The 16,748-nt window shown below is 40.6% G+C and overlaps 1 protein-coding gene across 3 annotated transcripts in view; it reads right to left on the bottom strand.

Moving 5' to 3' along the window:
- The window catches only part of ICE1 (interactor of little elongation complex ELL subunit 1), a 33,028-nt gene extending 16,496 nt beyond the window's left edge, over nt 1-16,532 (bottom strand). For 2 of the 3 annotated variants that reach the window (XM_051609424.1, XM_051609426.1), the window contains exons 1-12: nt 16,445-16,532; nt 15,601-15,659; nt 14,104-14,138; nt 13,671-13,689; nt 12,794-12,905; nt 11,731-11,807; nt 5,011-5,048; nt 3,348-3,430; nt 3,034-3,073; nt 2,888-2,944; nt 1,441-1,530; nt 1,304-1,357 (exon numbers count right to left, since the gene is read on the bottom strand). In XM_051609424.1, the coding sequence (XP_051465384.1) occupies nt 1,304-1,357; nt 1,441-1,530; nt 2,888-2,944; nt 3,034-3,073; nt 3,348-3,430; nt 5,011-5,048; nt 11,731-11,807; nt 12,794-12,905; nt 13,671-13,689; nt 14,104-14,138; nt 15,601-15,659; nt 16,445-16,516 (736 nt within the window). In that variant the 5' untranslated portion in view covers nt 16,517-16,532. Of the gene's footprint in view, nt 1-1,303; nt 1,358-1,440; nt 1,531-2,887; nt 2,945-3,033; nt 3,074-3,347; nt 3,431-5,010; nt 5,049-11,730; nt 11,808-12,793; nt 12,906-13,389; nt 13,516-13,670; nt 13,690-14,103; nt 14,139-15,600; nt 15,660-16,444 lie in introns of those variants that run through there. The other variant, XM_051609425.1, reaches the window with a different exon arrangement.
- Between the last annotated feature and the right edge of the window lie 216 nt (nt 16,533-16,748).

The following is a 16,748-nucleotide window of genomic DNA, read 5'->3' as shown; positions in this document are numbered from 1 at the left end:
TAAGAAGCATGCAATGTCACTTTCAGAAACAGTTTCTTTACAGAGATCAGATGTTGTTATTCACAAAACAATCCTTTTTTTTCATAAAAAAGGTATACATAGGTGCAAAAAGCTCCCCCCAAACCACTTCACTTGGATCATTAAGACTATTCTTCCCAATTTTTCTTACCAGGAAGGGCAATACTGGGTAGCATTGAGCTCAATTATTTTTTTCAGTTTTAGCCCAGTAAGCAATGTTCAGGAAAAGCAGGACAAGCATGCAGTCACATTCCCCACTCAGACTGCAATTCTCAGCTTAAAGCAACCCGCAGCTTTAAGCCAGCAGCTGCACTTGCAGGCCAGTTACAACTATACCCTGCTATAAACACAGTAAGGGAGTAAGCTTTACTCCTACTTTTATTATTTAGTACACATACACTTTAAAAGTGTTATTTAAATTTCAATATTGAGTCTAACCGTACAAGATTTCATCTTTTGTGATGTGACTCAGTTAAAGCTGAACCCTTAAAAAAACCAAACTTGGTTAGAAGCGAGATTCCCCCCAAACACATCTATGCACAAAGGAGTTTGAACCACTAAGGCAATGAAAGATACTGAGCAGCTGACAACTCTTCCGAGATGTCACCTCTACCAGTTTTACACAAGTTATTCTAGCGGCAAGAAAGCACATCCAAATCTGTCTGATTGTTTGCATTGCACTTTTGTTCCTTTTCAAACCACTTTTTCTTATTACACAGTAACCCATTTCTCATGTACGCAGGCCAGACACATCGCCCCAAGGAAGTCTAAACATAAGAGACAAAGAATTTAAGTATTTATTATAATTATGCTAGATACTTTTAACAGTGAAAAGATGGCTGTTTTCTGAAATTTAAATTCTGTGATTTTATAAAATGAAAATATTATCTCCAAATATGACCTCAGACTAAAAAGAGCACTTGCACCCCATAATTCATATCATACACTGCACAGTTTATCATGACAATGTTATTGTTTAAACATGAAAACTGAGTTTTGACTAATAAGAAATAGTCAAAGAAGTTTAGAGTAAAAGAATTTGATTCCTCAACTGCAACAGCAGACTAAAACAGCTTTTCTTTAGTTTTATTTGTTTGGTTGTTCATATTAATTTTTCGCAATTATTTTCAAATATTCTAAGCACACATGTACTTGACCAGGCAAACACCAAGGAAATTATCTAAGTCTGTCAAAAAAAGTGTTATGCAAACAGTAGCCAATCTGATTATATTCCAGTAAAACTAAATTAATGCACTTGTGTATTAATAAATTTACTGGAACCTACCTTCTGCAACAGTCAGTCTTCTTTTTTCAGACCATGCCTTATCCTGAACAGAAGCTGAAAAAATGTACCAATATTTATTTCTGGTCAGAAAAAGAGACAGCTTCAAGAAAATGTCAAGACTTCGCATGCCATCTCACCCACTACAGGATGATCTTCCTGATTCTGTCTTTTTCCTCTTGCACTGTCAATGCACATCCAGAGTTCTTCTAACAAGAGCTTTATTTTTTCTGTTAAAATAAGTAATTTTAGAAATTGAGGAAAATCTCAATTGTTCAGAGCTAAGAAGTTGTGTTTCTTTTTTTTTTTTTCTCCTCAGACCACAGACATGCCTACAAAATATAAAATACCCACAAGAAAAATTAAGACAAGGGACATAGTGACATTTTAGCTTCAGAAAAGTAAAAATGCTAGATGCCACTGAGGGGAGAGATTCTGTATTGGCCACAGCCACACAGCAGACTGAAGGAAAAGCTGCAGAATGATTTAGTTTTTCCTTTTTATATTGAGGGTGGCAAAAAGTTGTAGCAGCTGCCAGGGTAAAATGTAAAAGCAGATCTGACTGTAGCATTAGCTTTTTAAAACATGTCAGGTGACATGAACATAAACGGGGGAAGAAATCTTTTAGGAAGAAAACATTTATATCACATTCTTTTTTTATACCCACTCAGTAGTAACTCAAGTCTTACACTGGAGTAACAGCACATTAAATGTATCTGAACTCATTATCATGTCAGAACATGAGAAGACACTATCTGGAGTTCTAACAGCACCATTACTAGGTGGTGCCAATCTAGTTTCAAAACCAGAATAACAGATGGAGAGGGAGAAATGGACCAAAAACTCAAAATACACAAGCAGCTCTCCTACTTATGCTGGAACCATCATCAGATCCAACACACAGGAAATGAGAATATTGGTTTTGTGACAATTCTGTAACTCAAAGGTCACAACAAACTGCTATTTCATGAAACAACATATTAAAAAACCCCAGCACATAAAATGAAAACCTACCAAATCTTACATGACAGCTATTACCAACACACTCAGTACTTTCGAGAAAGTTTATTAGGACTTTGCTCACAACACCGTAAGATTCAGATGATTTGTAGAAGATAGTTTAGATCATTAGGGGGAAAAATGTCAACAGGATAAGAAACAACTATACAGCCTGGCTTTCCACTTGATTTATAGAGCCTCATATAGAAGTGTATTCTTCTATAATTTCTATCTTGGCTTTTGCTCTGCATGCTTCATTTATGTTTTCAATGACTTTCAAAGACAATGGGATTGTCTGTATGTTTCTCAGTGTTTGCATTCTGTTTTATAACTGCAGATCAATTGACTAAACACACATGGGTTAGACTAGTCGTTTTAATGAATGAAGTATTAGCCTTACTGCAAAAACGAAAATAGCAATCTGTTAACATCAGTTGTCCATCAATGTAATATATTTGTATCAACCACATCTACTCTTCCAGCACTTCTGTCAGTATCCTCTGTTTCAAAAAATGCAACCCCAAAATGCTGCAATTAATTCCTACTGTTTGCTTCCACATAGAGAATGGTCTTGCAAAAAAATCTTACCTTTGTCTATATCTGTTGTAAGATCTTCACTTGAACTCTGGGTCTCTGCATGCTTAACTAGAAAAAACGAAGAGGGAAAGAAAGGAAATTTTCAAATGGAACAATACCACACATAAATCTGAAGGCAATCAAAGATTACCACTCACCTTTTCTGCACTTCTCTTTAAATACGCCATCAAGTTTTCCCTGTTAAAATTAAGTAATATTAATTTTTCATGTCATACATAGCTTGTAGAGCATCTACTCTTAATTACTATGAAATCTAAATCAACATGTCAAAGGTCATGCTTCATTTGGAAAATTTCTCTCTTAAGCTGAATTGCTATGTTTAGTTACTCAGTATCACCAAAAAATGTAATTTTACTATTTTAATATCTCTGTTACTAGTAGCTTCCTTTCCCTTCCCCCCGCCTTGAAATAGTAAAAGAAACTTCATCCAAATAAAACAGAAAAGTCTGACTTGTGCCTTCTTCAGCTCCTTTTCAAGCCTTTTCTTTTCCGTTTTCAGTTGTCTGAAGTCCTGTGTATGCTTTGTTGCAGCTTCTTCAAGAAAGCAAAACAAAATTCAACTTCGAAACTACAACATACAATAATTAATTTAATTAACCAAAATTACTGGTCACCAGTTTGCAAATCAAATTATCCTAAATAGTGTGAAATACAAATCTTTAGAAATTTTATTTTGGCTCATTAAGACAACAACTCATGCATACAAGTATGTCATCTTCCACTGCATAATTACTGTTCTGAACTACTGAAATGTATTTACTTCTTTTCTCACTCACATGCAAGAATGAAAAGTGGGTCATATTGTAATGCTACTGTACTGTAGGAAAACATACACCAAGTGGAAAAGATGCAATGTCTTTTTTCATGTGTTTTGTTCTCTTATTTAGAATAGGAGACTGGTTCAAAGGTAAAAACACCACAGCAAGATGCATTGGAAAGATGGAGACAGCACTCAAGGCTAATAAACAGAGAAGAGTATCAAAAGAAAAGAGCATGAAAAAGGTAGCTCATGTGGTAGGTTGACAAAACAATTGTGGGGAAAATTTCAAACTGGCAGAAGATGCCAGGCTAAAATATGGGGTCTGGCATATTCAATGAACACAGAAAAGAATAAAACAGATAAACTAGTCACTCAAATTGGACCTAATGCAAACTAGTATTTTCTTCTAGCTTTGCCAGAACTTGAGTTTCTGGGAGCAAGAGGGTATAAAACCCTTGCTGCCATGTAATGAAACTCCGAAACATCAAAATAAATACCCTATACTGCTACTTTACAGTAGGATTTTGGGGGTTTCTAACACTAAGACACAAGTCACGCTCTTTGTTGTACTTTAAACTGTGGTAGGCACAGCTGTAAGCGTGCCATGAAAGAAAATATTTGCCTTGCCAGCAGTACATCAAATTAAGTATCTGAATGCTTTATGTATATCCACCTTGGCATTTATCTCTACTGACAAACAAAACAAACAAACAAAACCCAATTACCAGACTATTTAAAAATCAGAAAACGTGTCAGGATCACTGCAAATTTAGATATTATAAACAGGACTAGAAGAATCATGCCAAGATTACTGTAATGCTGAAACACATGCCCTTTAAAAACAAGGTTGTAGAACTAGACTTAATTATCTTGAGAGGAAAAAAAGAAAAGAAAAAACCTTAGAAAAGATCCAAGAGCAGTTTTCCTGCACCTACAAGGAGGTATCAAGAAGATGGAATGAGATTGTTCAATGGTGCATGGTGGGAGGATGAGAGACACCAGGCATAAGCTGAAACAAGAGTTTCCAATTGGCTAGAAGGAAAAGCTTTTTCACCATGAAGAGTCAGAGTGAATCAGGGTGCCTGGACAGGCTGGGCTGACTCCATCCTTTGAGGTTTTCATGACCAGAATTATCTTCCAACTTCATTTATGCCACGTGCTTAAGATACTCAGACAACACTTTGTAGGAGAGCTGATGTAATTGAGATACTAAGCACCACACATGGTAGTGGTGCCACACATAACCTTGTTCCTTGGGGCCTCAGAGTTGGAAAGTTACAATTACTTCTTTGGATAAGAAAGAAATCAGAGATGTAGTAGGACAACAGCATAGTAATATAATGTAGAAAGTTACCTTCAAGTTTCTTCACTTTTGTTTCCAGTTTCTTTCTCCTGTTAAAAAGGAGATATTAATACATCATTTTTGTACAGATATGTTACACAAAAAGCCAGAATAAAAAAATATTAAAATCTAGCCATTTCAGAGAAAACACACTTCTTAGACGCAGGACTTGTGAGATCAGTGCGTCCCTGAAGCTGAAAACTTAAATCAGTGGCATGTTGCTGGCATTCTTACACAAAGAGCTGCAACTGTTACAGAGATAGTTTGCTCTTAAGAGAGTCAGTCCACTAATCTAGGTACATAAATATACCTCCAGCTACAACTCAGAGTTACACACCCTGAGAAAAATGGCTTCTGGTTTTTGCATATCTCTGATGTAATGCAGACAGGTTAATTAGACAATAGAGCCTGGCTTACAATCAAAAAGACCTATGAAATTAGATAATCAGGAACAACCTTCAGGATCACTTATGTCTCACAGCTTTTTGTTCAGAATACCCAGCTGTTTACTAAAGCCAAACCAAACTCCCAGAAATTATGCATCCTGAACAATTTTGATTTTGGCGTTTCCAGCCCTGCCTAACATGCAAAACATATACAAAATGGGGGGGGGCAGGGAACAGAGTAAACACTTCTGTTAAATACCAATATTCCAGAAGCAGTTTTTAAAACTCTTGTGATAAGTAGGAGTCTGTCCTGACAAACACGAGATACCAATGCTCACTGATCACTTTGATTAAGAATCCAGTTCATCCATTCCCCATATTAAAACTTGTATAATGAATTGAGATTTACAGCCTGAGCCTTTGTCAATGTGCAACCTTTAACAATCACTTCAGACATTAACTGGATTACATTTGAAAACCCACACAGAAACAGGATGATTGACCACCTTTGGCACGTTCAGTAGTCAAAGCACTTAGACTGCAAAGTAACAGAAAGATACTCTTGGACCTTCTCAGTCTGAACATGTTCATACTTAACTCTCTCTGCACTCAAATGATGGCTTTGACAGTCAAGCCATATGTGAGAATTTGAGAAAACAACCCTCATAAAACACCTTTGCAGAAAAAAAGAGGGGAGTTGTCCTTTAAAAATAGCAGGTAATGAAATTCTGTTCTCTCAATGGTCAGAGACCAACTGGTCAGTTGTCTGACTTCTGACCAATGCACAGAAGTACTGCATCTACAATGCATGGACACTGGAAGCAAGGACAGGAAACACGGGAGGACTAGAGAGATGCTGCTTGCCACTGTAGAGAGGAGGTAAGTGTAGCCCAAGTTTGATTAGAGTTCAAGCTGGCCAGTACTCTGAAGGACAACAAAACGGGCTTTTTAAGATATGTTATCAGCAAAAGGAGAATCAGAGATAACACTGGTCCATTACTCAATGAGGTCAGTCACCTAACAAATAAGAACACAGACAAAGCAGAGACATTTAATGCCCTATACAAATCTGTCTTTAACACTGATTATGGGCCTCAGAACCTCCAGAGCCCTGTGTTGCAAAGACAATGACTATGGGGATAATAAACTCCCAGCCAACTCTGAACTTGTTCAAAACTTGCTGCTTCAGCTGCACATACATAAATCTATGGGGCCTGATGGGACTCATCCTAGGATACTAGAAGAGCTGGTTGATGTTATCACAGGACCTCTCTCCATTATTTTTCAATGGGTTTGGGAGTCTGGAGAGGTCCTAGTTGACTGGAAGCTGGAAAATGTTGTCCCAGTTTTCAAGAAGGGTAAGAAGGAAGACCCCAGTAAATACAAGTCTGTCAGTCACACTCCAGTGCCTGATAAAATTATGGAGAAGGTTATTCTGGGAGTTGCTGAGAAAAAACACTTGAGAGACAATGTAGTAACTGGTTCATGGGTTCACAAGTGGCAAGTCCTCCTTACCAAAATTAATTGCCTTTTATCACAAGGTCACCCCTCCAGTTGACTAAGGGAAGCCAACAGATGTGGGCTTCTTGGGATTTTAGCAAAGTTTTTTATACTGTCTCTCACAGTATCCTTCTGGACACACAGCTAAACAAGCCCATTATAAGGTGGTGAGGAACTGGCTGGGGGGTCAGGCTCAAAGAGCAGTAGTCAATGGAGTTACATTAGGCCAGTAAGAGAGGTTTCCCAGGGCTCAGTTTTAGAGCCAATGCTTTCTAATGGACACAGGACTTGAATGTGTATGTTAAGTAAGTTTGCAGAGGATACAAAATTAGGAAGAGTTGTAGATTCCCTTGATAGTACAGATCTGGGTAGACCAGAGAGCCAGGCAATCACCAACCATAAAAAAAATTAACAATAGCAAGTGCCAGATTCTCCACCTGGTACAGGATAATCCTAGTTATTTGTACAAATTAGGGGACAAGAGGATGGAGGGCAGCCCTGCCAAAACGGATCTGCAGGCGTGGGCTGATGGCAAGTTAAATGTGAGTCGACAGTGTTACCTTGCAGCCAAAACAGCCAACAATGGTCTGGGGTGCATCAAGCACAGCACAGTCAGCTGATCTATACTGCACTGGTGCGGCCCCACCCCAAGTACTGTATGCCATTTTGGGCACCTCAATGTAAGATGGACATCAGAGTGTGTCCAGAGGAGGGCAACCAAGACACTGAAAGGTCTCGAGGGCGAGATTTATAAGGAGCAGCTGAGGCTACGTGGTTTGTTCAGTTTAGGGAAGGCCAAGGGATGACCTATCTTACTGCAGTCTACAACCCCCTCTAGAGGGGAAGGGACGGGGAGGTGCTGATCTCTAGCTGGTGACCAGTGATAGGGCATGAGGAAACAGAATGAAGCTGCAAAGGCACAAGTTCAGATTGGACAGCAGAAGAAGGTTCTTCACTGAGAGGGTGGTCAGTCCCTAGAAAAGGCTCCCCAAGGAAGCAGGGCATCAAGCTTGCCAGAGTTCAAGAAGCAACTGAACAAAGCTCTTAGTAATATTGTTTAGTTTAGGTAGTCCTAAAGGAGCAGGGAGTTGGACTCAATGATTCTTATAAATAACTTTCAGCTTAGAACAGAAATTCTGTGACAACTAACAAACAATTAAGAAACTGAATAACCAGAGAGCCACTAAGTGCCAACATTTATCATTGCAATGACATTTACAGATAAAATAGTTACTTTCACAGGTGCAGTAGCATGCTAATTTCATCAACACATACAATTACACTAAGAAAGAAATGTTAAATCTAGTAATTCACGGAAAGCAAGGTTTGTAGATGATACATCTGGACAAAACTCAAACTACACAAGAACTACACAACTCAAACTACCTGATCTCTAAGATACAAGCACAACTTCAGCTTACAGAAAACCATGCTAACAGAAGGTGCATTCAGAAGCAGAATACATAGTGTTATAATCTAACCAAACGACAAAAATCATGTGGTTTTATTTGTAATACCTGGAAGCTGAAAAATATCAATACAAACAACTGTCTCTGTCATATTTATTTCACCCTTAAAATTTGATATTTAAATTTAAATGAGCAAACTTACTTCTGGAAGAGTCTGAAGATTTGAGTACTTCTTTTAAAGCTTCTCTGTAGGAGCGATTCCCTACCTAAAACTTCCTTCACAGTGGACATGTATATATGCCTCAAGTTATCACATTTGATACAAGCTCAGAACTGTCCTTGTAAATATTCAAAACACAACTAGTCCAGGTCCTCAGCAACCTAAGTTTGATGCTGGCTCTAAATGGCAGACTGGACCAAAGGACTTGAGAGATAATTTTTTACCTAAATTATTTTACAGTAACTGTAGATTAGCATTAATTTTATGAATGATTTGCCAGAATTCTGCTTCTGAAGAAACTCAGATCTGAAATTACTGAACTCATTTGACTGACTGCTCAAAATGGCCTCAATGTCAAAGGTATTTAAAAGAGCTATAGCACCACAGAATGGTTGAGGTTGGAAAAGATCTCTGAAAGTTAACTTGTCCAACCCACGCTGCTCAAGCAGGGCCCCCAGAGCTCACTGCTCAGGACCACATCTAGACAGTTTCTGAGTATTTCCAAAGATGGAGAGGCCACAACCTCCCTGGGCAACCTGTGCCAGTGCTCAGTCATCCTCACAGTAAAAACAGTGTTTCCTGATGTCCAGAGGGAACCTTCTGTGTTTCAGTTTGTTCCCATGGTCTCTTGTCCTGTCACTAGGCACCCTGGAAAAGTGTGGCTGTCTTCTTTATACCCTCCCTTCAGTTATTTATAGATATTTATAATATCACCCCTAAGCCTTCTTGTCTCCTGACTGAACTGCCCTGGCTTCCTCACAGGAAAGATGCTCCAGTTCCTTAAACATCTTTGTGGTCCTTCACTGCTCCTCCAGTATGTCCCCGTTTCTCTTGTACAAGGGAGCCCAAAACTGGACACAGTATGCCAGGTGTGGCCTCATCAGTACTGAAGTAGAGGGGAAAGAGCATTTCCCTCAGCTTGCTAGGAATACTTTGCCTAATGCAGACCAGGATACCCACTAGCCTTCCTTGCCACAAGAGTATATATATCACTGGCTCATGTTCAACTTGGTGTCTACCAGGACTCCTGAGACCTTTTCTGCCAAGCTGCTTTCAGGCTGGCCGGTCTCCAGCATATACTGGTGCATGTAATTGTTCCTCACCAGGTGCAGGACTTTAAACTTCTCCTTGCTGAATTTCCCAAGGTTCCTGTCACTCACTTTTGGATGAGAACACACCCCTCTGGCCTATCAGCCACTCCCCTCAACTTTGTGTCATTGGCAAACTTACTTAGGGTATGCATTGCCCCACCATCCAGATATCAAACAGGACTGGACCCAGTATGCTGTCCTCCTTCTCTGCCCCCCAGCATACACTGCTAGTTACCAGCCTCCAGCTAGACTCTGCACTGCTCCTCACCTCTTTGGGCCCGGCCATTCAGCCACTTTTCAGTGCACCTCACTGTCTGCTCACACAGTCCCTACAGCACCAGCTTAAGGGGCTGTGAGGCTCCTACAGCAGACAGTGTCAGAGGCCTTACCGAAGGCCTGGCAGACTGGCCACTGCTCTCCCCTCATCTCCCAGCCACATGAGGTCATTGCAGAAGTTTATCAAGGTCATTGAAGCCTTGGTGAAGCCATGCTGACTACTCCTGAGGAGTTTCTTGTCCTTCCTGTATCTGGAGGTGGGTTCCAGGATGAGCTGCTCTGTGACCCTCCCAAGGATTGAAGTAAGGCTGACTGACCCTGGCCCTGCCTTCTTCAGGGTATGAGTGGCCGACAGGAGACAGGCGATACATCCATATCGACAACAGTATATTGCCAGCACATGAGGGTGGTCAGTGCACCCTCAAGATGCAGTTAGCAATGGGACAGCTGCTCTCTCATGCTCTTGGAAAGGGCGATGTGCTAAAGATTCCTTTGGGCTCACAGGACAGTGTATGTATACATGCAATAATTGTAGCCTGGCAGAAGTGTTAACAGCAAGTGACACTGCTAGTCTGCTTGTACAATCTTGTGGATGATAGTGGCTTGCTGCTGTGCTTCTGAGTATTGTATGTTTCATAAGCCATGTAAAGATACTACAGTATCTCGTTTGAGAATTGCTTCCCTCCCTTGATCATCTCCAGGGCCCTTCCAGGGACTCTTTCCAATATGCACGTATCTCTCTTGTACAGAGGAGCACAGAACTGGACACAGTACTCCAGGTATAGCCTCACCAGTGCTGGGCAGAAGGGAATGATCACCTCCCTCAACCTGCTGGTGACATCAAAAGAGCTTAGGAACACCAAAGTTAAAATTATAGCCAGTTTACAAGGAAGAAAGTAAGGAGTCACCGGTGGAAGTCCCACTAGGATGTGTGCTGGAAAAGATCAGAAATAAAAACTGACTACAAAAACCAGAAGTCTTAGAATTCCAAGCAACTAGAGAGCAATCACTGGTGTGGATAAATATGAAGTGATGCACATGAAGAAAAATAACCACAGCTACAAACTCACAACACCCAGCTGGATATTAGTTGGTTCTCTTTTGAGAGCACAAGTTCCCCCCACTAACTGAGAAGTCACAGATCTCTGATACAGGTGATTTAGAGACCAGAAATATAACAGGGTTAAAAAGTAATTAGACAAATTCATAAGTGAATCCATCAAGAGCTGTAAGACACAAAACCACACACAAATGCTCCAGGCACGGAAGCCTCTGCCTGACTGTTTACCGGAGGAACAAATTTTGGGAATTATCAAGGCATGGGTTCACAATATTTTGTACTATGGCAACAAAACTGTCTTCTAGATTTTTGATGCCAAAACCTGTCTGCTCATTTCCAAACACAGTGGAGAGTTCAGGGCCTGATGAGCTGTTTCTCTAAAAGAATTATTTTAAGGAATGATTTAAAGTCAAATCCCTTTGGCACTATCATTTCTACCTTGGCCTAGGAGACTTATCAGCACAACAGAAACAGACAGCAATAACAAATAGCTGAGTCTAACAACCACTTAAAACTAGAGAAACTACAGCTCCTTCTCCAATCTCATCCTGCTCTTGAAAACCTTCACTAAACAACCACCAAAAGCCATTTCAAGACAGAATAATAATTAAAATACTACCACCCTCCTACAAAATTTAAGACCATTCTTCAATCAACTCCCTGTTCTAAGAAGCTATAAGCATAAAAATTTTAGCAAAACGGAAAGCATTACTAGGTAAGGCACAAGACCAGGTTCTGGAACAGGTAGGAGGGGAAAATAAAAGTTGTGAGAAAAACAAGAATCACTCACACAGCATCACTGTTTACTATTTCTTCTTTAATTTTAACATACTCCAGTTGACTATCGCGATAAATCTTGAGAGAACTCTGTAGAGAGGGAAAGCACAGTTAAAATACATCCTTGCTGAGGGCAAAAACTAGATGGCTGACACTTCACCTATTCTAGTGAAAACAGTACATAGCCAAAAGAGTGTATTCAGTAAGAAAACAAGCAGGTGTGAAAGCCAGATTATTCTTCCTCTTTAAAGGCCAAAGGTATAAAAAACACACAAACAAATCTGTAGGTACCTATCTATAGAGTACATGCCTCCAACAGCCCTCTGAATAGGAGCTCGAAGCTGAAGTCAAGAGCACAACTCTTATACACTATACATATAATCCTGCTTTTTCTGAAAATGTGCCATCAGGATATGAGCTACAAATGGTTGCTGAGGTAAGAGAACTTAAACAGTCCTAATATAGAACAAAAACTAGGAACAGTGACAAGACAAATGTTAATATCCTACCTTGTGCTGGCACGAAAAAACTACAAGAAAGCAGTTGGGGTATTTTTTGTAGAAATAACAGTTAATGTCTTGAAAATACATATATTTAGGCTATTTGAACAGTCAAAAGCTCTTCTTCTGTAAACTAAATCTCAGCTAAGAGATGGGGAAGAAATTTAGAATAAACTCAAGTAGCCAATAATGTAAAGGCATATGTTCGAAATAGTAACAGAAGCAAAATCCTGTTCTACATAGACCCTCTTCGCATCTTTTTAGTAGTACAAATTAAGAGATTTCAGTAATCTAATAAGATCAGAACAGGAAACCAAAGGAATTTTAAAGTCTCTCTTTCCTTCCTAAAGAAGGAAATAAAACACAAAAGTCATAGGAACTACAAAAGCCTGAACTTTGTGCCTACCAGAAACCTGCTGCCATTTAATTAATTTCACCTAAATCCAGAGCTGTCTGTCCCAATGAGCTGGAAATAACAATTGGGCTCATTAAAGCCTGCTTCATGAAGATGAGCATTAATTATATACATTTCCTTCAAAAGAAAAAGTGTGAGTTATTTAAACCTTACAAGCATACCTTTTTCTCTTCCAACTCTGCTTTCAAGGAACCCAACTCTTCCTGGCACTTTTCCAAGGGCAGGATTTTCTGTAGCATCTGCTCCACTTGACAACGGAGAGCAGAGATCTCTCTGAAACAGGAAGTGTAATTGAAAAAATTTTAAAAGTTGCCAAAGAATATGGTACCTTTATACTCAATTATTATTCTGAGTATTTTGATTATTCTGAGTATTTTGCTCTCCCCTATGGAAAAATGCTGTGAAAGATACCCAAAAGGTTTCTAAGAGTTTAAGTACCCATCCAACATTTTACATTCAAAGAAAATTCAAGATCTGATTTTAAAACTTTTAACTGAGTCTAAAGCTAGACACAAGCAGATGGCATGTGCCACAAAGGAGTACTGCCCAGTTGCCTACACTGAAGACCCACAAATAAATGTCTCTATGTAGGTAGTGCTGTGAAATACAGCAAGTTTGACTGAGACATTTTTAAGCAGACAGGATGGACTCCATAAAGATCTTACACTGCCTCTTCCTCTATAATCAAGTAGAATGAGAGGCCACAACACTAAGACAAAATGCTTCACACAAAGTGAGTTGCCTCAAATACACTTACATTTAATCACCACCAAGATGACTTTCATATCTCCACTTGGTCACTTGAGACTCATGTAACACAGGGCCAGGAAAGAATTTCACATAGGCATTGTAGGAGGAGGACAGATTTCCCTCCTCAACAAGATTATCTTTGCTAATGACCCAGGAAGCATGGTAAAAGAAAGGTCCGTATGAAAGTTAAGCCCAGACCCAAGGCTGCTGCTGTTACATCAGACTCCTAAAACTGTCCAAGACACAGAGACCATGGCACCTTTAGTAAACAATTTAAGTCAAACTTACCGTTCAGCAAACTGAAGCTGTAATCTCTTGTTAAGGCAGAAATTAAAAACAGTTTCTCAAACATCCTTAGATATATTTTGATCCAATTGCCACTTGCAAAGAAACACCAAATAAAGAGTTCCACCCAAAGCCCAGAGGACTTTCAGAACTAAGTGTTTAGTTGAAACATTTCAAATGTTTGAAGTGAGTAAGCAGAGCCTCTTCTGTTACAGGAAAAATACTTGAGTCCTTCTCAGCAATGTAGATTTCATGTAGTCCACATTAAGCCGCGTATCAGACACAGCCCTGTTTTCTTTACAAAGCCTATTAAGTCTATTATTTACTAAAGGCATCATCTTTTAACTTGAACCTTAAATAAAAAGCCCCAAGCCCTTGTCTAAGAAATGTTGAATTACTAATTCTGTCAGAATACTAGTAGAAAAATAAAGGATATCAGTACATTTCTGTTGATACTCTGTCAGCAAATGACTGCAAGACAAAAAAGAAAGGTTACTCTTTCTTAGCTGATTTTGACAATCATATCTTAGGATACCTGTCCTTTTGCTTTACAGATAAATTCAGAGAGCGTAAGATTGGGTTGCATTTTCTGGTGGTAGTCTACATAACCCTTTTTTTTCATTAAGCCATTCAAACCTCAAATCATGTTGCCAGTTGTTTGCCTTTTTTTCTGTTTTAAAGCAATTTGCAGCTTGAACAAAAAAAAAACACAACAAAAATATTTTTGGGGTAAAAAATTGTAATATACATCTAATCAAAAAACATACATATAATTACAAAGCCATATCCTAATTCCTGAACCTAGGAAAGAAGACATAAATGTAAGAAATATAGTTCAAAAGACTTCAAAAGTATTCTCCTAGCAACCATAAGAGGGTAACTGATGTGGGCCACTAGACAGCACACAGGAAACCTACTTGACCCCTTCCTCAAATGTTCAGGTTTTTAAGAACGGAGAGAAGACAAGCAAGAGTAATACTGTGGCAGCTACCCAAATACAGAGAGGGTTGCAATACTTTCCCTTGCAACAGTTCAGATTAATCAAGTCAGGCAGAAGAGAAAGAGGTTGAGCTGCAAGCAATTAAGTAAGAGGTAACTCCCACAAGAAATGTATGCACTGGCAGAGAGAAGGACACAAAATCTGGAGGTAGGAAAAAGAATCTATAGACACAAAGCAAAGGAGCTTTCAGGAAAGGGGCCCTAGGTAAGACAGTGAGGACTCTCAAATACTTTTTGAAAACCAGAATGCAGGACAGGAATTTAGATTTGCTAAAGCCAGATTGACACACAGGATACATGAGAAACACACCATTACAATGAGGAGATACAGCAAGGGTATCAGGCCATAGTATGGAGGTACACAGAATGTATCCTAATACATTATTGCAGACCATCCTATGTTGATGGTTGTTCAGAAGAAGTGGAAGCAATTACAGAAAAGAAAGCAAACAGTGAAAAGCATTTGAGAACTTTACTGGTCTGACTGATGTTAATTCATACTCTGATATTTAATCCCAACAGTATTTCACAGCTTAATGTTTGAACTGAATTCTGTTGAAAAGGTTTGTATACATCTCTGCTTAACTTTTAGTTCTCATGCTATGTTCTTCACAACAGACAAACCATTTCAAAGAGCTGCTTCTGCTAGTATTCATAATAACTTATAAGCTACTATAGCTACAAAAACCAGCCCTCTTCGAATACCATAACACACAAATGTTTCAGGGCATAAGTTAGGAAGTCTTACAGTCCACATTTAGGACCTGTTTGTGAAGAAGTTCCTTTCACTTTGAGGAGGATTTAGTTTTGTGCATTAATGAATATCTACACTCCACAAAATGCAGATTTTTTTTTTTTTGCTTAAAAAAACTTAAGAGCAGTAAAAATAAACCAAACAATCACAAACAAACAAACAGTTGCACAATGTACTTACTCTCCATCAATCATTTTTTGCTTCAGTGCAATTAATGCGGCTACATATTCATTTATATTCTGTAAGGAAGAGTCTCAAGTTGGTAAAGAAGTTTCACCCCAAAACCCAACACTATACACTGTAAATAGCCCCTAAACTGATTGCTAACATTCTACATAATTCAACAATCTGTCTTGCTTTTCTCAGTTCTCTCACTGAACAAGTGAATAATTCACCAAAGACACATTTTTACAAAAACGTATAGAAAATGCAGGCTCCACAAGAAACTGTGCATACTTAGATGAGGCTTTGCTACAAAAGCTCTTCACACTTTGCCTTTACAGTAGATAATATACTAAAACCCCCATAACTTTTTCTCTCAAATTCAAGTTAAGCTCTGGCAGGACAGTACCCATTGACAGCACCCGTCTCATTCGAGCCTATAGATTTCCCAGCTCCTCAACCCCTACTCATTCTAGGCGTGTCCCAAGACCGCCTCTGCCCCCCGAACTCGCATGAGGGCCTTCCCCTCATCTAAAAGGGAAAACAGACACTGTCCAAAGCGTTGTGCTGCAGCACCGCTCGCCTGCTGGAGAGGGGGCGGCTGGTGACGCTCCTTCCACCGCACCGAGGGAAACCCAAAGGATACACCCAGACACTTCCTAGGCGCGCCGCACAGCCACGAGCGACTTTTCCGCATTTCCCCCAGCTAAAGCTCGCCGCCGATGCTCCTGCCAGAAAGCCCGTTGGCCTCCCTGGCTCCCGGAGCCCCCGCCGCACCGGGAGCAAGGACTGCGGCACGCAGAGCCCCCCGCCCGCGTCCCTCAGCCCCGCCGCGCCCCCGGGCGCCGCAGCCCCGGGCTACCTGCTGGAGGAGGCCGCAGTTGGCGCAGGCCGCGGCCCCGGCCCGCGGCGGCGGGGTCTCCCCCGGCATCATGGTGCCCGCCCGCCGAGCGGCGCGGCCCGAGCGCGTCACGCCGCGCCACCGGCTCCGCGAGGCCCCCGCCGCCCTCCCCTCCTGGGGGTGGCGGCGCGGCTGCCTGCCCAGGGGCGGCGGGAGGGGCGGCTCCTCTGCGGGGCCGGGGGCCGGACACGCACCGCGAGCGGCGGAGCGGGGCGGGACGGGGCGGCCGCTCCCGCCCCGGCCGCGCCTCCCCACGGGCACCGCC

This window comes from Apus apus, chromosome 2 (genome assembly GCF_020740795.1).
Source record: "Apus apus isolate bApuApu2 chromosome 2, bApuApu2.pri.cur, whole genome shotgun sequence".
Lineage (NCBI taxonomy): Eukaryota > Metazoa > Chordata > Aves > Apodiformes > Apodidae > Apus > Apus apus.
Note: the sequence above shows the minus strand (reverse complement) of the source record. Positions and strands in the feature narration are given on the sequence as shown.